The sequence below is a fragment of the Poecile atricapillus genome, chromosome 1 (assembly GCF_030490865.1).
Source record: "Poecile atricapillus isolate bPoeAtr1 chromosome 1, bPoeAtr1.hap1, whole genome shotgun sequence".
Classification (NCBI taxonomy): Eukaryota; Metazoa; Chordata; class Aves; order Passeriformes; family Paridae; genus Poecile; species Poecile atricapillus.
The window spans coordinates 111,393,174-111,417,196 of record NC_081249.1 but is presented as its reverse complement, the minus strand read 5'-3'; the positions used below and the strand labels follow the sequence as shown (position 1 = coordinate 111,417,196).

General features: G+C 39.7%; 1 protein-coding gene across 7 annotated transcripts in view; it reads right to left on the bottom strand.

Annotated features, from left to right (window-relative positions):
- Positions 1-24,023, bottom strand: part of POU2F1 (POU class 2 homeobox 1) — a 103,308-nt gene that overhangs the window by 26,364 nt on the left and 52,921 nt on the right. For 2 of the 7 annotated variants that reach the window (XM_058841540.1, XM_058841549.1), the window contains exons 2-6: positions 16,811-16,876; positions 10,293-10,393; positions 7,389-7,442; positions 5,640-5,759; positions 3,781-3,960 (exon numbers count right to left, since the gene is read on the bottom strand). In XM_058841540.1, the coding sequence (XP_058697523.1) occupies positions 3,781-3,960; positions 5,640-5,759; positions 7,389-7,442; positions 10,293-10,393; positions 16,811-16,876 (521 nt within the window). The remainder of the gene's footprint in view (positions 1-3,780; positions 3,961-5,639; positions 5,760-7,388; positions 7,443-10,292; positions 10,394-16,810; positions 16,877-24,023) is intronic. The other 5 variants (XM_058841565.1, XM_058841574.1, XM_058841583.1 and 2 more) reach the window with 3 other exon arrangements.

Below are 24,023 nucleotides of genomic sequence, written 5' to 3'. Positions count from 1 at the left end.
GTTTGCTTTCAGAAAATTGCAGAAATAATGCAATCATTCCTATGAAAACAAGGCAAATTTCCTTCTTGAGAAAGAGAAATAACTGCTCCAGTTCTATCATGGAAATCGTGTTTCTTATGACTTCATATCCTAATATCACATTGGTCAGAACAGCTACCAAAACCTCTTACTCAACATGACATGGATCTCCACTCATTTATTCACTGATTTTCAATGCTCAGCTGGTTACCACTGCAGATTGTGCAGACCCTCCAGCTCAGAGGGGGCTCATGCTGGAATGGATGGGAGGACTGGATGCAGTTGAAAACAGAAATGGAAAGAGATGGGCAAGCTGACTCAGGCTGTGAACATTGGGAAAAGGAAATGGAAATAAAGAGAGGCTTCAGGATGAAAATAGAGGTAGATAAGAGAAAAAAAACAGAAACACAAAAAGAACAGTTGGGAAGCCACTGTAGAAGAAAAAAGTATCCATGGAAAAACAGATAGGTTAAGGACCTCTCCCAATCAAAAGCAAACAAATGAAATCACCCCAAATGACCAAGTAGATCTCAGATAATTTGAAGCACCCCCACAGGAGATGGACTTACATGCAAGAAAGAATACAAAGGAATGGTGGCAGAGTATCTGTAATATCAAAGGAAGAGAGCTTTTTGTTTAAGACTATAGTATTCATAACACTGGCTACCCAGCTAAGACATGACAGCTCTTATCATCAGGCTCTTACACTTTAATATGAGAAAACTGTTTTTAAATTGAGGCCTCAGGGATAACTGATATAAGCAATCTTATTCTGTGCATCTGCCTTGGTAAATGGTATGTTGGCTAAGTCTTGTTTAAATACAGAAATATAATTCTGCAACACAAAATGAAAATGACACCTCCAAGGCTAATCACTCCTAAATAGACCTACCAGCCCCTCAAATGCATTTGAAATCCAACTTTATTTCCACCTTGGGAAAGTTTTATTATTTAGTTAATTATACCATTACAATAAATCTCCCAATAGCAACCACATGAACAAAGCTGACACTGTTTTCTTATACTGATCTTTTTTCCCTCAGTGTTAAAAAATCTGTATGCTAGCACAAGCACATAGAAAGAGATGGAAAGACTTTCAGGGAGACATGCATGTCTTCTGGTGCTGCCTAGCAATTTAGAAAGATCAAAACAATCCAAATCCTATCCCAGCAAAATAATCTGTCAAGTGCTATGTCTTGCTGTGAGGAAGATTTTTTTTGTTTAAAAAAAAAAAAAATTAAATAAATTTCTAAATTCAATGCCATTATTTCCAATTACAGCTTCAGCACAAACTTAAGCATCTGTGTCACTCTGAGATTTACATCATGTAAATGATGAGAGCATAGATCCTGAAAACAAGGAAGTTTATGAAGAACCCCAAAAGTTGATACACAATTATTTAGTGTCAATTCAGGAGCAGCACAAGCTCCTCACCAGGCTGCTGCAGCAGATACCTTATGTGAACTGCAGTGCATATTAAAGAAGTCATGCTTTTGCAATTAGTTAATTAAAATAAATATGGTAATCCCCCTGCTGCAGAGACCTGTCAGTTAATCAATTATTCAAAAATCATCAATTAAAACAAACATTCAGCTATTTGTATAATCAGCTATATGTTTACAATAGCAACACAAACAAAGCTGAGCACTGCTTACAAATCCTTGCCAAGAGGGATCAAAAAGCATGGTGCTATCTACCTATGAACCTAGATGGTAGATGTTTTCCATAAGTACCTCAAGCTATATCCAACACCTGCACAATTTATGCCCTGCATTTTCATCATAAGGAGCAGTTAACAAGATTCAACCAAGCTCCTTTATGAATCAAAATAACCTATCCTAAAAGACATTAGCTGCAAAGTCAAATATTTAAGTAATTTGAAACGTTAGAAAGTACAACTTTAATTTTTTTTGCATGTGGCCACTACATGATCACATGCTATTTTTCAGAGAGCCTTTAGCTCACTCATGTGCACAAATTAGACAATGCTGCCTTCAGAAACTCTTATTTGACAGCACATGCCTGATCTTTTCAACTCCTCTCAAACACTTCTCTGAAGATTTCCTAAGTTCTGGAGAAAAAGCCGGTACAAAACTAATAATTGCAAATGCTTTACACATTTTCAGAGCTTTGCACTGAGGTGGGAGAGCAGGATTAGAAACATCTCACACACACATCACATTGGTATCCACTGCTTTGGTGGCCTATTTGACAAACCTAAGGCCAGAAAGTTCAAGGTACAGATTGTGTTATAACCAACAACTTCCTTGACAAGGACATTCCCCATTCTCTTCTTGAAATCTGTTTGTATTATTGCCTACAGGCAGCCTTAACAAAATTAAGGTATGATCTTGAGAGTTACAAGTTTCCTTGAATGCCACATCCTTCAGTCATCGCCACACCACACCAGTGAAGTGGAATCCTTTGCTAAAAAAGGTGTTATTTGGTGATATGACTTCTCACAGTGCAACAAGAGCTTCAGTGGTAGGAATTTCATCAACACAGCAACATCAGCACTGGCCTTTTAAAAACAGGATGGCACCACTCTGGCCTCTCTAAGGACAGTCAGAGAGGTCAGAACTTCTAGACCAACACCACAAAAGTTTGTCACTTCAGCTAATGAAAACCTGATAGCACAGCTAGGCTGCTATTCAACTAGTGTAAGAGCACAGCAAAGGATTGAACATTTATCACTGGACTTCACAGACAATTGCAACATTTCCATTCTTGTCCTTAATCAGACCTCATGTTCACTTTTTCGACGCTTCATCCCGATGGAATGCAAGAGAAAACAGCCTGAACAGAAAGCATCAGACAGTCTTGAAGAAGTTGCTCACTCTATGAAGCAGCAACTTTGAAGATTATATACCCCCACGCACTTTGCACAGCTAGACTAATAAAACTGGTATTATGTACCAAGAACTTTAATCTCTGGAAAGATGGACCTCAGCATGAGCAAGACAATCACCTACTCGTAGAACTCAAGATATCTAAGCTGCACATTTGATTATCCTTGTCCACAAGTCTAAGGATTTTCCACACTACATACACGAAGCACAGTTAGTGCCACTGCAGTCTCCACACTGAATTATGCCAGTCCTGGAAGACACAGGAGATTCCTTACTGCTTCTAGTAAGCAGAACATCCACAGCAAGCAGTTCTTCAGAACTGACAAGTCTTTAGTACCAGACCATGAGACTGGACAGATTCCAGCACCAAACTCATTCTCCAGGTTTTTCTCCAGACACACAGAAGTGTCCATTCTTTGCCAATGAACTCGCAGCACTAAACACCAATCCAAAAAAAGCACACAAATGAGTCAAGTCAAACTGCCATTCCTCAGCTCTACCATTTAGCTTCTAACAAGCACCATTTGGGTCTGAAAGAAACATCCTTTTTGACACACAGGCATCACTTCCCATCCATACAGGTATGCAACTGCACGGAAGTGCAATTTCTGTGGGCATCTTTCCATAATCTATTTTGTCCTTTCTCACGCTAACTACAAGGAGAAAAATTCAGAAAACAAAGCATCTACTCAGATGCTGGTACAAGCTCAGAAGCCCAGTGGAACAGCTGGCACACATTCCTTGCTAAGACTATCAAACTTCAGCCTCATCATCCAAAGATGCAGGAGGAAAGACTAACAATACTCAAGGACTCTACAAACTCACTGAGCGAGGAATGACAAATTTTATTCGAATGGTGCAATCAGTCAAAACACCTCTTTTGTTTTCCACCCTCTCAAGCCTCAAGGCTCACCTGTGCAATCTGTATTGGCTGAGATAGAGGGATCTGCGTCATCGGCGTCGCAGCAGAGGCCGAGATGGTGGCACCAGCAGCGCTGTGCTGCTGACTGGCTGAGTGCTGCACTGCAGCCGCCAGCAACTGGGCCTGCGCCTGTTGGAGCAATAACTGTTGCTGGGCTGGCGTCAACGTGAGCTATAAACAATTAGAAAACACAGCCATTAATAATGGGAAGAGCCACTTCAGCTACAAAGTCATTAGATAGCTCAGTACTAGTTATGTTAACCAGGCAATCCTAGGGCTATTCCACTAACTGGCCAAGGGCTCTGGCCTTAAGGAAGGACAGCTGGCTACTCAACACAGTGTGGGAACCAACCTACCACAGGCCTGACACAAACCAAATTGCACCACCACCAACATTTGCACTTACTGGAACCTGACAGAACCTAACTCTGCTCCTAAGTTTTCCTCACAACTCTACCAGGAGTTTCAGGGAAAAAGCAATTAAGTAGCAAGCAAAAGAAAAGAATCGGTATTGCCAGGTTTTGAAAGGAAATTTACACCCAGCAGAACAGCAAGTGATTAGCCAGATGAATGTGAAGCAGGAATGCTGGCTATGGCTACTGAACAAACTGATAACGCCCCAGCTGCTTCACATTAGCATGAATCCCTGCCATATTCCATCATTTCCATTATGCCCTAAGATATAAGTAAAGAACATGAGCTCCATTTGTTTCTCTCCAAGTCTCCCCATCTGCCTTTTTTTTTTTTTTTTTTTTTAATAGAATGGAGTTGGCAACTTTACATCCCTTCCCTTTCCCAAACACACATTATCTCTGTGGAACAGGTGGCAGCAGTCTCTCCTTTACATGTAAATGAATCCTGATGCCCATATTTACTACAACCCCTATCTGCACAGGCCTGGAGTTTTGAATGTTTCACTACAACAGACAATAACGAATTAAAACAAACCAGTATTTTCTGAGAATATAAAAAATAATAAAATATGCCAGGTTTTAACAACGTATCGAAACAGTCTTGCTTTTAAAACTTTCAATGCTTAACTGAAAACTATATAGGATGTTTATTTACATACTAACATAGGAGAAGATTTAAAAATTGAACCTGAGATTAAGAAGTCACTTCATGTAAGTGTAGGGATGATCTAACCTAACACTTCAAATCATAAATATATTGTTGGAGCAACTGCCCTAAGCTTATTAACACACAAACTCTTATACTGCAAAGCTGATTATGTGGAAGCAAATTCTTTAACCAGCCCATTCACAAAACTTGCTCTTGTTTGAAATGACTGAAAGCCTTTACAACAATTCAGAAACGCAAGAAAGTCTAACAACAAATAACAACAATTATCCCTTATTTACTCCCAAAGCTTTGCAATTAAAAACCCCTCAAAATCAGGAGGTTAAAACAAAAGGTTCAGTAAGCTTAAGGAAAGTACTAATAGAGTTACTTAAAAAGAAATGTTTTTGAGAAGACAAAAAATTAACAATTCCCATAATTTTTGTTTTTCACCCAGCTAGAAGATTCAGTCTTGTTCTCCCATGACTCGTTTTAATCTTGGAAAAAAAAAATAAAAATTACTGTCTCATTTGTAACTGTTGCAAAACAACAGGTTTTAATTTCATTGGAGAGTCAAAAGGGATACTGAGAGCACAGAGGAAGAATTCTTTGCTGCTGTTGTTCGGAAGCAAATCCTTAGTGACAAACCCCAAATATTGCAGTCTGCTTATTTTTCTAAGAGAGTATTTTCTGCTGCCTCTTCCACTCAAGCTCCTGCCTAGGTGAAAGGAAGTTGCAGTGCCCCTGAGTGAGAGCTGCATGGGACTGCAGCATCCCTGGGTAACTCTTACCCCGGTGATCTGTCCTCCGGCCAGCATGAGCTGGGTCTGGGGTATGGCCGCCTGCACTGAAGGCTGCTGGGAAGGCTGGCTTGGCTGCTGAGAGTCCCCAGATTCTTCATTAGATTTAGACTAGTCAAAAAAAAATACAACTCTTTATAGTGTAAAACAGATGTAAATGTATTAACACTGCTATCTCAACACTGCACAATAAAAATCTTTCATCTGCATACAAAAAGCCCTTGGGTTTATTTTAAGAGTGTGTTTAAGCAATGGCTCTGTGTGCCCACCATCTCAGCTATGATTGCTCAAACACGTCTGTAGGTAATGCAGTTTAAACAAAACAAAGAGACTCTCTGGTCGCCTGCAACTCTCTGACATTATTTCCAGGTCTCACTTCATTTTACACCATGCAACTGAAGCTGATGCTACCTTTCACCATGAAGAAAGAGAAGGTTGTTAAAATTATTCATTGCCTAAAATCCTGAACAATGGAATGAGGGAGAGGAGATTGTGTTTCCATTTTCTCTTTCTCCATCCTGTACCCTAAGTCACCAAACTGTTGGCTTATACAGAGCCTTTCTGAAAAATCCTCACAAGTTTCTCTAGCTACAGCAAAATATGTAATATATACGGTGCTTTTAAATACTCAAAGCATTTATTTAATTGAATACTGTTTTATTTTAAAAGATTCAAGCTTATTTTGATTTATTTTTGTGGTTTGATTGTTTGTTTTTTTAAACAGAAGAAATTGTGAAGACATGAGGGAGGAAATGCAAGTGCATGAAGTGGGGGAGAGAGTTTTATGATAATTAAAACTGGTTATGCAGAACACTACAATTCTGCATAGATTTGCATATTTTTCACCACCTGTTTTGGGGACTGCAGAGCGGGCTAATTAACATAAAGGCTCTGATTAATTCTGCCAGTCATTGAGCGATAATTACAGCGCAGGACTGTAAACATTCTGCACTGGAGATACAGCCTGTTTGCCAACATCTCTCTCAGGGATGGAAGTTTACCATGGCAACCAAGGCAATTTTCTGCCTCCTTCCTCTTAGAAAGGAAGGTCACTATACCTCCTCTTCTTTCCAAATTGTTATTATGTATAAGTGGGTCCACATTCTATTGCATTTCATGTAATGCACTACCTACATTCTTTAATAACAAGCAATACTGAAACCAGTTTTCAATAAAACTGCATCCCTTGCCCCTTAATATAGTACAGAGAGGAAGCAGAATGTTAACAGATAAACTGAAGTGTTCAGCATCACAGGAAAGTTTGAAAGCTTTGTTGTCTCACGTACATTATTAAACAACAATTACTCTGACTTTGAAATCACTGTGTGTTATTTACACAAGCAGTCTAAACTAGCCACATTACACAACTAATGCTACATTATATTCCTATATTCAGTTACCAGAAGTAAGGACAAATTGCAAAGTAATACTCACTACGTGTTTAAAGCAAGTTAATAAACAGAAAAACATGAAATATTCCTGGAGTTTTCATGATACCACACCAGACTAAAATTCAGCATTAAGTTATGGTTTTAAACTCCATGGTTTAAACAACTCCAAAGCCTGAATGCTTACAAATCCTGAACCTGATTTACACTTGTAAAAGTGTTATTCCTTCATACCTGTCACTTGCAAAACTAGTCTGACAAAACTGAGTAATGTATCATAGGTTAAGAACTATCTCTACTGATGCTGTTTGGGATGAGAGAAGGATGAGCAGCAGAAGGTAACTGTCTTTACCTGTACATTTAAGGACTGAGCAGCAGCCTGTAAACTTGTTCCAGCGAGCTGGACCTACAACAGTGCAAAAATGGAAATGAAATAATGTAGAATCCACAGAAAACTAATAATGTCAAAAGAACAATCTCCCCACCCGCGTCCCAACAAAAACTCCCCAAGAACAGTGCATGCCCCTCTAACACCTGAATCAGTGGAATGGGGGTTGTACTCCAGGCTGAAACAGATCTGTAAGACTCTTTCACGATGTTTATCTACCGCTGACTGATGGTATCCCTGCCTAAGGATGTAGATATTGCCATGGATGGAGTTGAAACGGAGCATATTGGGGTGGACAGGCCAACTAGTCCTATTCCTGTTGGAAAAATCCAGACCACAAGGCAGGGCATTAAGCTCTACTCATCATCATCCTACCCCCATTTCAGAATGGGTCTTACCCCAACACTGCACTCACCAGCTTTCTGCTATGAGCAAGCACGTGCATAGCACAGAACCCAGAACATAACCACTCTCCCCCAGATTAACCCATTCAAGTATTTGCAGCCTTCAGCCACTGAAAAGAAGATCTCAACACAGAGGACCGGAGACAATTCACAAAGCCTGTATTGATTTGGGTATGCTTAAAACTTGAATTCGATGTTTGCAATTAGCATGGCCAAAGAAGGTCTTGTGGGTGAGCAGCAATGAAAACACAGATGCTTCAGAAAGTGAGATTTTCTGAGTGCTTTTTTATCTCTAATAAGGATTTCCATTTATATTTTTATTTACTGAAACCCATTTGAATCAGTCTCGCCTTGTTTCTACCCGCACGCCTAGTTATAAAGAAGGAATGCTCTGTAATTAATTACCAACACTTTCAAAGGTCAGAGTAACAGCCTGTAGAGAATTCCATCTCTGGCCATGTTTGAAAACCACTGCTCTTTTGAAAACCAGGTGATATGTAAGGACATGATAAAGCAAAGCAAAATGTAGCACTCTTGCCTCTAGATGGAGGACTTCTATATGGTCCCCATATAAAAAGTCCACATATTTTCAAGCACAGGAAAAACTGCAGTACATGAAATTAATAAGTGAGTATTTTGAACAGGCCAACCTTGGAAGAGTCACCTTGGAAATATTTCCTACTGCTTTAGATGAAGGTACAGACATACTAAGCATCATCTATATGTAAGCAAACACACCCAGAAAAGCCCCTCCTAATCAGAAGCAAAATACAGTTTGGACACAGTTGATGTAATCTGTGCTTTTACCATGGATTAACAGCAGAGAATAGCCTAAGTAACACCACCCTGCCATCCAAACGATACACTCAAAATAATACTTTAGAATTATACAAACACCACGCAAAAGACTGCAAATGTATTTTGCTCAGGTACAGCCAGCATATTCCTGAAAATCTCTGTGAATGCAATTTGGACATCCCTTTCACCGCACAGCCAACCTCTCCAAATTAGAAATTAAACTGTACCTGAATGCTGCCTACAGCCCAGTATTTTGCATTAGTCTAGAGCAAAGCACTGTGTTAAGGTTGAATAATAATACCCCACTAAAAGCAGCCTCACTAGCAGAGGACAGTTCGACAATAGATTCCCACACACCTGCAGGTGAATAAAAGAATACCCGAGATTTTCCTTTGAACCAGTTTCAAGAAACGAATCACACTTTATCAAACATGAAGTTATAAAGATCCTGACAACTGTTTAAATAAATACATTTCCAAAGCAGGATAAAGCACTGCGCAAAACCCAATTACTGTCCTGGGTCAATCTATATAACAAAACGAAGACTAAAACAAACACACAGGATTCTGCAGAACAGCTGTATCTGTCTCCATGTTAAACACACACTGGCAAGCCATAAAAACTAGTCAGCTTCTCTCCACATAAAGGCAGCTTACAACAGCCTATTGGTTCAGCAAATTCAAACAGTGGCACTCCCTAGGCCCTATATAAACCAATCTGCTAGGAAAATTGCAATTATGTGACAAGACGTGTGGAATGTTCCATACAATAAAACTGCAGTTCAGAGCTCTTAAAAGAGGGCATAAAAGCGTCAGTACTTCAATTATACCACAATAACTGTGCAACCTCAGACCTCAAACATTCAAGGTCATCCAATTAGGTACAGTATTTTAAAGTTTAACTTGGTGCAGAGGAAGGGAAAGAAATTAGGACATTTGTTTTCATACATCAAGTGTGAACAGATAAAAAAACTACAAAAAAATGCCCCTTATACTTCTCTTCACCTAGGGATGCCCCATTTTGCTTCAGCCTGCATCTGAAGTTCAGCTTTGATTCCCTAAACACAGCGGCAGCAGAACAGAGGGATAGTATTAGAAGTCTGAATATCATCTGACAAACAGGTCACTGAAATAACTTTTTTGTAAAAAAAGAAAACCTCACAAGCTATATATGCTTAGTAAGTACAATCAACTTTCCTTCTAGTTAATCTGTAAGAGTGAAGTATTTTTAAGTAGATAGTGACAGTTTTGGAACCTTGGCAGCCATTGTGCCAACGCAATCCTTTCTTAAAAGATTTAAATTTTGTCTTGCTTTTCAACATGGTATCTCTATTAAGGTTATAACAACAACAACACAAACAAAAAAAAACACCCTACTCAAAATCACACCACAATATTTAGGCATTCTCAAGTCCCCAAAAATGTGATCTGTAGTTCTCCCAAAGAGGTCTCAACTTATCTTGACACGTTCTGCAGCCTAATGCAATAAGGTGAGTGCCACAATTAGGACTTTTTCCCATCCACGCTCTTTAACCAGGTGGTGTACCCATATTTATGTTGTAATAAATGACTCCCCATCATTCACAGAAAGAGAGAACATGGAACACACCAGGGCAGCTGCATTCACAGCTGCCTGAGTCTCCTGTTTGAAATGTCTCTTCTCTTACCTGATGAAGGTGCCCAAGGAAGGCCTGGGCCTGGGCTGTAGAGATTGCTCCTCCGACAGGCACAGGCTGCTTTTGAAAGTCCAGGCCATTTGTTTGCGTGCCTGGAGAAAGAGATATTGAAAACTATTAATTACTACTTTTAGTAAGTGGAATAAGAATTAACACTCCAACTTTCCTGCTATTCTCTCAACATTAGGGACATGGTTTAATGGGGTTTAACTTGGCAGTACTAACAGTTGGGCTTGATCATCTTAAAGGTCTTCTCCAACCTAAATAATTCCATGACCTGTGTTTCTTTGTATACTATTATCCCATCTCTCTCTACACAGTTTGAGAACCAAATGGGTGCTTGCTGCTATGGTTAAACTGTGTTTCCACTCTCCATGCACTCTCTTTCCAGTAACTGAAGACTAACTTCAAGTTCAGAAAGTGCCAACAGCAAGGTTCATATAAAAGCCACCTTTCCTTAAAGATAGGTAAAATAACATTTGATGAAAACTTGATGAAGTCCCATATATACACAGCAGTTATGGGCCACAGTTTTCCAGAAATGACTCCTCTACATTTCTGTTAAAAGTTTGTTCAGAGGTCTCTTTAGATAAGATAACTGCCTGGGCTTGCTTCTGCTTTCACTTACTCTCATATAACTAAAACCTAGTTATTTTCCTACATTTTTGCAGTCCTTTCCTAAACTGCTCAGAAAACATGAAAACCCTCCCATTATCCCAAAATAATCTGGGCGTGAGAAGAAAAAGGAAAAGAAAAAAAACAATTTTTTTTTCTTTCCTTTTTTTTTGGGTTTCAGTGGCTAATAACAAGAAGGGAGACTCCAAGTGTGTTGGGCTGCAGGGAATTTCTAGAACAGATGATGCAATCTTTAAAATTGCGTGACTGAAATGAAGCAAAACCAAGCTGTAGACTAGCATGTTTACTCATCATGACAATCAGATTTTGTTCAGTGCCTATGGGCAGGTGTGCATAGTAACTCCTACTTCAAAATTCCTTCCATCACCTACATTCGTTGTCACAAAAACCTAGGCTATCTACTGAGCAAAAGAGTCACAGATGTTGAACAACAACAGGTGGTTGCTATTCCTTGGAAACATCTGCAGAAGCAAGCAGGCATAAAATGTGACTAGTAAAATAGACTGTCCAATATCTTACACTGCTATTTTGACCTACAAACAGCTTACACAGGTAACATTTCCAAAGTCTGAGCCATTGCTCAATTAAATACAGACATAATATCAAGCTTTCTACCATCCATGTAAAGTATACCTAAGGTGGCCCTTTGATGCATCTTTGGTGGGGGTTCTGTGTGGGAAGATTTCGTTGACTCCCAAGGTTTCAATTCTATGCTTTGGGCCAAGGTTTACAAACTTAAGAGATGTACATGCAACCAAAGATCCACAGATGCATTAAAAATATTCAAATTTTAAACTGCATCAGATTTTTTTGCTTAATTTGACTAAAATTCCAATTAAAAATGAATGTAGGAACTCTCACTGGTCTGAATTGCTCTTGAAGGAATGCAATTCGGTTGCCTTTCTCCAAAGAATGGTATGTAAGATAGACTGTTGGAAAGAACCAGAAGAATCTCATCTATCTTCATTCTTTCCAGTAAACTTCAGAATTCTCTCCATGCAGAAATACAAAAGGAATGAAAAAGTGGTTGGGTAAATATATAAAAGTAATTCCTGACAAATAGCTACTGTAAGTCAAAGGAAACAATCTCCCACCTCCTCATTTAAGCAAAGGTTTTGAATGAGTTTTCAATGGTCAGGGAGTGAAAAAAATACAGATAAGAAAACCTACTGGAGGGCAAATACTCCTCATTCCAATAGGAAACTTGTGGGGGATTAAAAAAAAATTATCTATTTCTGAGACAACCAGCTGCAGGCCTCACCTTAGGTAAATAGGTGAAGCTGTTCTAGTTAACTGTCTTCCAAAAAGAGCCTCAAAAAATCATACCATATTAAAAGAGCACTACTGTGCAGGTGTGCAGAAGAAATGCTCCACTTAGCACTTCTGCTGATTCTTAATATGGAAATCTGAAACAAGCCTCTTTGGTGATAGTTTAGAAGAAAGCAAGCTCCAAGACTGATGTTAAAAATCTTCACGGCTCCCAGTAAACTTAGGCACTGTGAGAAAACATTTTCTTTAAATACAGTCTTGAAAGACATCAACTCCCTCTCCCCAGGCCTCACAAAACCAAAACACAGGGCGAAAAAATCCACATCACCCCTGTTTACTCTCTGTTCTACTACCTGCATCTTAAACTTTGATGTTTGGAAACACAATGTCTCTCCCACTCTGGATGCAGCCTTAACTTTGGAAGGAATGCTACCCTGGCTGCTTGCATTTATCACAGGATGCCTATGACTTTTGAAGAAGAGCAAGAAAAATGAAGTGAGTCCAGCATATGAGAGGCCTTGCTTTTAAGGTGCTCAGAAGGATGACTCCCAAGGAATCCAAGAAATCTGATAAGGTGTTGGAAAATGGAGCTGTCAGAAGCAGAAGGTTGGCCCATTGTAAGGACACAAAAGGACTAGGATGCCAGTCCTGCTCAAGGTAAAAGTTAAATACAAAACCAATGATTGATTGATGATTAACAGACTTGGAAGATACAATCACGTGTATCCTGATTTTAACAGTCCAGGGTATTAATGTGTTTTCCATCTTCATCCCAACTTTCCTAACTGCTAGAGCTTGCCAGTACCCAAAACAGCCCAAAAAGAGTGGGAACTCTCCACGTCCCATCTCTCCTTTCTTCTTGGTTCCATCTCCATCCTCCCTGTCCTGCCCTTGCTGGTGGTTCACCAGTAGTTTGTTCTGGTTTGGGTGCTCCACCCCCAGCAAGTCACAGGATGAAATTTCACCGTTACAGCCGAGGTTCAATGTAACCCAAGCGTGTTTAAATTTTGGCATAAATTCAGCCATGTGCTCAGCTACTGCACGGAGTTGGTCTGGATGAAAAATAATACAGTGCTACTCTAAGGAAAGGAACAGAACAGTAGGTTCTGAACATGGATTATTTTATGGCATTTTGGAATTGCACCTGCAGTGGGTAGAGGCATGACAAAGCAGAGCAGGCAAGGTAATATTGCACCTGCAGTCAGGAAAACTTACTCTCAAAATTCCAAATTACAATCATCAGACTTCAGCCCAAGTTTGCAAAGTGCATTAGAAAAGGAGTGAGGAACTCCAGATCAGGGGAGATGTGGAATAAGGTACAGTAAAGAACTCGGGAAGGGAAGGCAGTCAAGGAGAAGGAAGATTTCAAAGCCAGCTAGGGTGGGTACCTGCACTGTGCTCTGGGAGACATCTCACAGTACCACCACCGTATTTTCCCAGATCACTGCCTCTCTCCCCTGCTGCTGAAAGACAGAGAGATACCCCTGATACTCAGAAATTGTTGTTTCCCTATCCACACTTCCTAATAACAAGTTCAGCACTGATAATTGCCCAATTTTAGCAGTTGAAGAATAGCTCATGGTCTCTCTCCTACAGACCTTCTTCTTATGGAAACTGGAAAATCAATCTTTGGAAATGAAGTAATGCAAACAAGTATCCTTAGAATCCTTCCAAATACTACACTTAGAATTCTAACTATTATTTTGCTGCTATGTCAACAAATGCCATAATAGTACAGTTTCCATAGTCATTATAACCTTGGTTTTCACAGCTCTGCATTCACACAGCTCTTACAAGAGAAGATGCATGAAACAAACAAAAAGGTTGAGATGTTTTTGAAAATTTTACGCTGCCTATAAAAAGGAGATGAAACAGGCTATCCATTTACTGTAAGATATTTTTCTTACTTCACCTTTCTCCAGCAGATACTATGTAAACTGTCTGCACACAACTGAAGCCTAGAAAAGATTTCTCTAATTCTCCCATACTGGTGACCAGCTGGTTAATACATGTTCTTAAGAAAACAGCCATCCAACAGCCCCTGTACTCATATCTTTTGGATGTTGTTTTTTAATTGGTCTAAAATACGGGTTGGCTTTTCAGATGCTTAAATGGGAAGTCCAGTTAGCACAAAAAATTTAAAGTCAAAACTATTTCAGGCACTGTATTGTGACCAATATATTTAGGGGACTTTACGATGTTTCCTAAATAGTCAGAGTCAAAATAAAAAAATCCAAGTTTGTTAACATCCATGAAACTTAGCTGATAGCTCTGAGAACTACTGATGTCATCTTTAACCAGTGATAACTATTGTTTTTTTCCTGAGAACACCACCTCTGCCAAATGTAAATTCATGCTCCACTCTGTAATTTCTCTTAACATTTTCAAGTCGCATTATCTCACTACAGTTTAAAACAGGAATGACCCAAACAAGCATCCACTGAAGTTTAAACGATAGACTATTAGTGTTTACACAGCAGACTCAAGTGATTTACAAATGTCACTGAAAAGCAGACAGTTAGAGAAAGTTACAAAAATAAGAACTCTGAGTGTTTATAAAAATCATCATCACGCATTATCTGGGGAGCACAGGCACTGACAGAAAATCAATGGCACTTCCAGTTCCTCAGCATCCGAGCTGAAAGCTGACTTCTTTTCACTCAAGTATGCACTGAGCCCAGAACCATAATCTAAGTACCCCGATCACAAGCTTAAAATTACATTCTGTGAGTATTCCTTTCAGAGCCTAACATCTGCCAAGTTGACTAATACAACTGATGCTTGAGCTCCCAAAGAACATCACAAATGCCATCAATCACTATCTCCAGTGGTTTGGGAGCACTACATTTTAAAACAAAGCAATGACTGCAAAACAGAGAGTCCTCAAAAATTCTAGATTACTTTAGCTCATGTAATTTAAAAATCAGGATAAAAAACAGGAAGGAAAGATGGGAAACATTTAAACTAAAGAAGAAATACTCCGAAAGTTTTAAGCACCAGTCAAACTTCTGTAATAACAAGCTTTTATGTTAGAGTACTAAAAAAAAAAGCAGTAATAATTGTATCCCCTTTAAACATGAAAGAACCTACATGCAGCTTTATAATCCATCCATTTTATGTCATGACCCCCACCTTCACAATGATGGTATATTCGCCTAAGAGAGCTGAGCTCTGCTGAAATCCTCCTCCTTACCAGCTCAGCTGAGGTGAAACTGCTAAAGTTGCACTGAGAGAAGTGTGTTGGGAATGTGCTCTGGAGAAAACACATGCAGAGAACTGTGGTCACACAGGAGAGGAAATCTGAATTTTCTCAGAACTTTGCATACATTCTCCAGCTACAAGGAGTCCAGAGGGATATCTAAAGCCATTGTTCCCTTGATGCTGTTTATGATCATGAAATATTTACAGCCCATATGTTTTTGAAATAATGTTTTGTATAATCTTACACCATTAAATACATAATGAAACACTTCTGTGCATAAAAATAATTGATACCTCTCCCATTAAAAATACAATGACAATTTTAAAACCTGAGGTGTCAGCAGCACACATTAATAAAAGGCAGAATTAATAAGCAGGCAGAATTCCTTTTGACTGAACCCATATATTGGCAGAAAAAATCCAGTCTCTCAGATAAAGAAAATTAAATAGTGTTAATTTCATCACAACTCCAGAGTATAAAATAAAACTCTTATTATCGAATCATGAAGAAGAAAACTTGATTTCCTCATACAAGGTAACCAGGCTTCTCTCGAAGCAACAAGTTCCCTCTCATCAGAATTTTCTCTTCCCAAATGCTATTCTGAGCTGAGAAAAGATTCTGAGCTAGGTTAAACTACTCAATTTCCATTCAGAACTGTCATATCTCTTGCTTTCAGAATGAGCATTATATTACCTCCAGAAAGGAATTAAAGCATGAGATAACATGATTAAGTTATAGTGGCTCAACAAGCTTCTTCAATGGCTTAGAATTTGGTCACATCTTAAGAGTGTGCCAAAAGGCAAACTGGCCCTGACACAAAATCTGCTCTTCCCCACCAAATTTCAGGGTTCCGTTCTAACACACTAAGAAATTACAGAAAAGCTGGCTAACATTTTTTTTAAATTTTGATTTTGATATATTATGCTTTCCATTTGACTTTTTCTTGAGCACTGTTGTGACAGCTTGAATGAAATCTAAAACGGAAACAAGATCAGGCAGTGGCCCACATCTGCCAGGGAAAATTTCAACCCAAAAATAAACTATGAAGTTAGAAGTGCCAAAGGTATGCTCTGCCAGGAAAAAATGAGACTATTTATGGAGAGCTAGTACCACCAGAGCTTCAGTAGTATCAGAAACATTACAGATAAGAAAAGTGGGGAAGGGAAATCTTATATAAAAAAGTACAGATGGTGCTCCAATAAAGTAGGTATGAATAATGCCCTGTATGCAGCAGGGTTAATGACAGAAGTATTCCCAGGTCTCTAAAATCAAAGGGTGTAGGTTTTGATTCGTTTGGTTTTGTGGGTTTTTAAAATCCCGCTAAATGGGTAAATAAATTTTGCTTTTAATATCCATTCAATTCCACCAGAAAATATCTGTGCACCAATTGATCATTTCTTACCTGTGCTCCCGTCCCCACTCTCCATTGATGGTTTACTGGTTTCTGACGGATTGTTCATTCTTGAGTCTGCAATAAACCAGAAAGAAAAATAAAACAAAACAGCAAAAAAATCCCCAAATCTATTCATACCTTTTTGTTCAAGGGAAGTACAGAACAGCAGAAATTTGCTATGTACTTTACCCTAATTCAGATTATAACACACAAAAAAAGAACAACCAAAACCAGAACACAATACTGAATCTTCCAGATAAATATTATTTCAAAATTTTCTATGACATTATTCCCATATGTGATAACGTGGTATTAAGGGAATAAAAGACAGCATGCTGGAGGGCAATGATAGGTAGGAACTTAATTTTCAATACAATGAGAGTCATAGAAGAAAAAAAAGGAGGGGGGAAGAAGGAACAATGATTACACTAAGATTCAAAAACATTAAGTCTGGCCATCATGGCCTACATTATTCTTGTGTTTGTTCCCCCTGCCCCACCCCAACAAAAGGAAGGAAATTCAGTCATTAAAATTAAATGGATGCCATTTTCCTAATACTGCATTTCTATTTTACTGGAATGTCACTGATATTAAGTTATTTTATATTTCCTATATATTCATGCAAAACTATACAAATATAAAATAATTCCTCTTTTTTCTCCCTCTGGATGAATTGAAAAGTCTGTTCCTGGTTTCAAAGCCTGTCAGCTGAATACAGTGCAATGCAGAGGGCCTCTCCAGATGGCAGACAGAGAATATAGTTTCCTTATATAGGAATCTATACAGATGTTCTGTGTACAGCATCAGCTTTCCAGCTTATTACCTCCTCATTCCTTGCCACCGACCCCAGTGTGCCACATTATCACAAACCAAAATTACAAAAAGAATCTCAAGACAGAACAGCTCATAAAATGAAGTGTAAGCAAATCCTTGAGCACACTCTTCCATTCCCATAATGAGCTAAAAGCAAGTTCAATGAGCCTAAAATGAACCCTTTACTCCAGGATATTCTCTTCCTAGGTGCTTAAAAGGTTACCTCTGTCATGTACTTTTCATCAAAGCAGTGATTTCCAAAACACCAATAGGCTGAAGAAGAATACAGGAGCAGCATTAACTGTGCTGCATCTTTCCCCCAGACAATTCCAAGACTGCCCAGACACCTCAGTGCTTGGCAGACCATGAAAGGTGGAAATGAGAAGATGGACTATTGCCATGTACCATCACCTCCTACCACAGGAATGCAGGAAAGTGCACAGGAAAGACTGGGACCTGTTGGAGTGAGTTCAGAGGCCACCAAGATGATCAGAGGGCTGCAGTGCCTCAGCCATGGGGAAAGGCTGGGAGAGTTGGGGTTGTAGAGCCTGGAGAAGGCTCCATGAAGGCTTTACAGCAGCCTCCCAGCACCTAAAGAAGCCTGCAAGAGAGCTGGAGAGGAAATTTTTAAGAAGGGCATATAGTGACATGGGAGAATGGCTTTAAACAGAAAAGAGGGCAAGTTTGGACTTAGATATTAAGACTTAGATATTTGGACTTTGGATATTAGAAGGAAATTCTTACTGTGAGGGTGGTGAGACGTTGGAACAGGTTGCCCAGTGATGTCGTGGATGCCCTAGCCTGGAAGTTTTTAAGGCCAGTTTGGACGGGGTTCTGAGCAACCTGTTCTAGAGCAACGTGTCCCTGCCCACGGCAGGGGGGTTGCAGGGTTGAAACTGGATAATCTTTAAGGTCCCTTCCAAACCAAATCATTTTGTCATTCTGTGATCAATATTTTTTAAATTAATATAATTTTCCACACAAACAACTGTGGCAGTTGAACCCAATAGAGCCTTGAAAATCCAGAGGACTCTAACAACCACAAAACTTCCCCTGACAAGTTAACACAACCTCTCCAGAGCCTCAACTCTTCTCAGAAAGTTCCTATGCCTATTCTTAAATCTTTCAAATGTTCAGCCACGTGTAAAAGAGATCTGGACTATCAATGTTACCCTTGGTATAAAGGCAGACATGTTAAACTGCTTTCTGAAAGGGGGAGGGAATGAAGAGAAACTTTGCAGCTGAGTGCTGTTGGCCCACACTTCAGCAAGTTTCGCCCTCTTTTTCACAACCTCTGCTTAGCACATTCAAGCTACAAATTCAGCCTTGAAAAACAGATCTCTGCTAAGGTTGTAGGTACAGAACCTATTGCTTCTAGGCTCCTTATTTTGTCATTTTCCACATTTGGATAGCATGAATCACACTCTAGAAACAGAACATGGGTTCCAAGGACTATACAGAAATGTCTGATCTTGACTTGGCCCTCTCTGCGGAGAGGTCTGTGTTTCTATCTAGACATTGCATGTATCTTAAATTGAGTTTATTGTTGTGGCAACAGCACACTTGTTTAGAGTGCATTTGATAAGCAGCATTAGTTCATTCCTTTACACACAGATGGCTACTGAAATTTCACTTTAGAGAACAGCAAATGGGAGTCCTTTGCTTTGGACACAAACATGAAAAGTCCTCATCCAACAGGAAAATGAGCAAAGCATGCTTACAAATCAAATGCATTTGGTTGTGGAAACCAGGCTAACTCATGGGGCTAGTGGACACAGGATGCAATTCTGAAGCCCAGAGCAGAAGAATAGCTTGAATTCAAGATACAACTGACTGCAAAAGGGAAGAGCACAGGTTGAGAAGGCTGTCTCTCAGAAACATGGAATCCATTTGATGAACCACTTCAGGAAATTCATACCACAAAAACAACAGAGGGCCTCCTGTTGGTAGTTTGTTGCAGGAATTGAAGTATTAGAGCCAAGGGGTAGGATACTAATGATAGAATAAGCAAAGCAAACTCAGAGGGGGGTCACAGCTGTCCTGTGCACAGAACTCGAGCAGGGTAGTCACTGCTCCATCCCATGAGGAAGTTCACACAAGAAGCCTCCCTACGTGATGAGCAACTTTTCTCAGCCACACAAAGTTATAACTGTACAGACATCTTTCCAAAAAGGAAGCCAGGATGTATTTTTCTGTTGGGCTATGCTGCAAAATAAATCCTTCTATAACAGGTTTTTAATACTAGACATACACGAAGTTTACTTAACTACCAAAAGCTTGTCTAAATGAAGAATATTTTATTGTAAAGATTCATCCTTAACAAAGACCTCAAACATTGCTATTGAAAAAAGGAGTAAGTTGGAAGAAGAAACATCCTCCTGGTAGTGCTCAGGTTCAAGCGAAGGATAGCATCCATTATTTCACCAGCTGACTATTTCTTGTTCAATCTCTGGGCCTTCTGCATGTAAAGCATCAAGAACAATGCCGCTATTTCCATTGCAAATGGTATGACATCCATTTGAAGCACAAAACTGCTACCAGCAAAACAGGCTCATATCCGCGGGATACCCAACCTACCGATTCATTCTATGTCAAATAAAAAGGCTGCTTGGTTTATATGTGCTCGTACAGTTTCTGCTTCAAACTTAAAAGAATAAACAAATGAAGTGGGCTGAAAAACCCCAAACCTTAATGCCTTCACCTTTTTTTCTTCCTTTAGATCTTCCTTGAGTTTTAAATAAAGGCCCTGGGCTACAACTTCTGCCAACATTATCTAAAAACAAACTCCCCAGAAGGAAGGATCGAAAGCAGCAGGTGCATGATTGAAATCAAACTCTCAGGAGTGAATACATTCCACGCTGCTACTCTGCTAGCAGGGCTGAGGTGTCGCCAGGCAGTGCTGTGCCAGCCTTTCACACACCCTCAGGAACATTTCCAAAGGCATTCAGGAGAAAGAAGCAGTGGACACCAGACCAACCTGAAGCGTTACAAGGATTGTACACAGCTGGCAAAGCAAAGAAAATCTTAACATGGTATATATACCATTAACTGTTTCCTTTCACCCAATAAAGTGGAACTGCCTAATACTTCATTTGCACCAGCAAAAATGATTTATTTGTGTGCATGGAATAAACAAAGTTTAACGAGAGTGAAAACATGACAAGAATTATTTAGAAATTAATTTTCAAAACCCACATCATATTTAGAAACAAACATACTCAAACATCTGCTTTAAAATTTACCATCCAAAAATATATTCTTTTTCTTAGAGATGTAAGTTCTTACATCAACATACATGACAGAAAAAAAACAATAATTAAAAAAAACCCAAGAAAATTATATATATATATGCATTGAGCTACGGGGGAAAAGCCTTGAAAATAAATAAACGCTATTGTAAAATTGAGATGATCCATTACTATAAATAACTTTAAAAGACACGAAGAAGGAATTATGGCATGTCTGTTCTGCAGTCCTGATGGAATCTCAGCGCAGGAAATATATTATCCCAGTAACCTTAAGCACAGCTTGCAACGGTATCAATGGCAACCACTGTGCACTCCCCCTTATTTTCTATTACACACGAAGAACCTTGCTATATTAAAAATACACAGACATAACATACATTCTGTTGTGGAATGGTTCAATACAGCTACTAAATTCCTTCAACACTTAGCCTCCCTCTCATTCATTTTAATGCTTTAAAATTCATAACACACAGATATGCAAGTCAAGTCCAGTGTTTGTTAGAAGGCAAATACTTCTCAGACTGAAATCCTAAAAGCAAAAGGTCTGTATTAATATCACCCAAGTCTGTGCAGAGGAAACAAATTCTCCTGGAGCGAGGGAAAAGAGGAAAACAAACAAACAAACAAACCAAAGCATGTATTTCCCTGGTACAGATCGAGCTATCCATCTAGCAGGCAGCTACTTGCTGCCGATTCACTGGTGAGCTTCAGCCCCACAAATACCTTCTGCATATGTGATTAAGCCACTATGCATAGTCAATCTCCCAGCCTCAGTGTCCGTAAGAAAGAGCTGAGCTGGTACCCACCTAGAACGTAGTCGCTGCAGTCCAGCATTGCTGTGGTATCCTCTACAGGCTCAGATAGTCCAAGGAACGGGAGAATGGCAATTTCTATCAAATCTACACTACTGCTCTGACTGAACGTGAAAGGGAGTGGGGAGGTGGGGGGAGAAATACAACTTCAGTTACACCATAGCAATCTTCAACTGAACAGGGAAACTTCAGTTGCTGTGTGGAGTTTTAGTCTCTCCTACTAGCTGTGTCTGACATTGTCAAGGCGACTGAAGCGTGAAAAGTTCCCCTTTTTGTAATAAAATAGAAACAAAGATTGCAGCTGGCAGTTTCCATAATGAAGCTTAATCAGTATGCGCCTGATTAGGGCCTTATGCAAATCTCCTCTCGTTAGCACAGCAGCCAGCACTTTGAAGTCCATGAACAATTCATTTGCAGAGTACACTGAAAGCGCTCCCTGCATAATTTAAATCACGGTATAAATATTTATCAGCTCATTTGCATATTAATTGGCAGTGCATGAAGGGAAAAATTATCTCCCGAGTGCCAGCATAATAATTAGGGAACAAAATGAATTTTCTTCCAATAGCTTGGCTTCTCAGCCCTAACTCAAGCACAGTACCACAGGGGATCAGGGAGGGGAAGAGACAGAGTTCTGTTCAAATGCCACTGAAATGACACGTACAAATTAGAAACAACTCTACAGACTTAAGCACCTTTAATCTTATTCCTGCTGGCAACAATAACATCAGTAATAAAGGGGATTTGGAAAAAGCTTTCCACACAATCCAAATAATCCCACGAAAACAATTAGCAAGGTAGAAGCTGAACACAAAGCTGTCAAACCGGTGCCTGCACATCTGCGTGGAGTTTTCCACATCCCAACACGCACTGTCTCAGGAAGGTCCCGGGCAGGGAAGAGTGTCCTACCAGGGCAAGGAAGTGGCACGATTCCCCTTAAACGGCTAAAGAGCTTGGTGATTCATTATCGGGTAATCCCTTTGCCACGGCCAACTTAACAGCAGTGGATATGTCAAGTATTGTGTAACATTTGACACCCATTAATCTATCCCGAGTGAAATCAAAATAGATTTAGTCTTTTGCTTTCCAATGACTTCCAAGAAAAAAAACAAAAATCTATTACTAATCCCTTCAAACACGTACACAATATGGCTAAAGAAAGCTTATTGTAGAGCTATGGTTTTTGAAAGGGGCACGTCACACCCACATTGCATCTTTGAACCACTCACATAACCAGAACACGCTTGCTGCTATGACCACAAAGTATGCTGGAGCACTGGAGAACTGAGAAGATGCTTTGATCTATGGAGAAATCAATCTTCTTATCCAGAAGTGGTCCAGAGAAGTAAGTGGACTAACTAGGAGGCTCTATTAAACTACTTCAAATTGTTTGTTTGCCACTCAAACAACTCGTGTCCTAAACAAGAACATTTATATAAAAATTCAAGCATGATGTGGACATCACAAAATTTATTACTCCATATTCTGATCAGGAAAAGGTAATATGATGATGCAAATGATTACAGGGTTGAGCCACCCACTTCCAGGTGCTAATGTGAATTTAAAGAATGAGGTTTTTTTCTCTTTTTTTTTTTGCTTTAAAAATACCCTAGCTGTACTTTTCTTCTCCTCATTTCTGAAGTGAATTCAAGCACCACCTCTCCAAACAAGAGGGAGTGAGAGAAAAGGGACTTCTCAATCATCCAGTACTGACTGGAATTTATTTCCACGCTTGACCTCTTCTTCTGTTCAGGTTCATATCTCTACTTAACACAAGATGTTCCCAGCTATATATTTAACATGAGTGATCTACACTTGAAAAAGATTGCAAGAAGAGAGGGAGAAGGTGATCCCTACTACAGGGAAACAACTGCATGTGCTGAATAAGTTTTGCTAATACCTTGTAAAACTTGGTTTTCTACTCATTCACATGTCCCACCGAGACCTCCGAGGCACACCTTCATGGTTCACAGACCTTCAGTAAACTTCACTCCTGCACACATGCTTTTGGAGTACCCTGGGAGATAACCTGTTTGCTTTATCGGAAGAGCCTGGACACCAATGGTGTAACACACCAAGCACTTTGCAAAGGGAGTGGCTGAGCCGAGGCAGCAGCAGAGCAGGCCAGCAGTGCTCTCCTCAAAGCAGAGTGTGTTGGGCTGGTGGAAGGCAGGTGCAGCCCCGAGAGCGCAGGAAGTGACCGTTGGAATCGGGCACGCGTGCGGCCATGGCTGATCTGCCGCACAAACAGCAACCCCCACACAAATCTTCACTGGAGCTCCAACATCCACTACCAGCCTAATTGAAATAAAAAATTACATGTTGCCCTGTCAAACTAACATCTGGCCA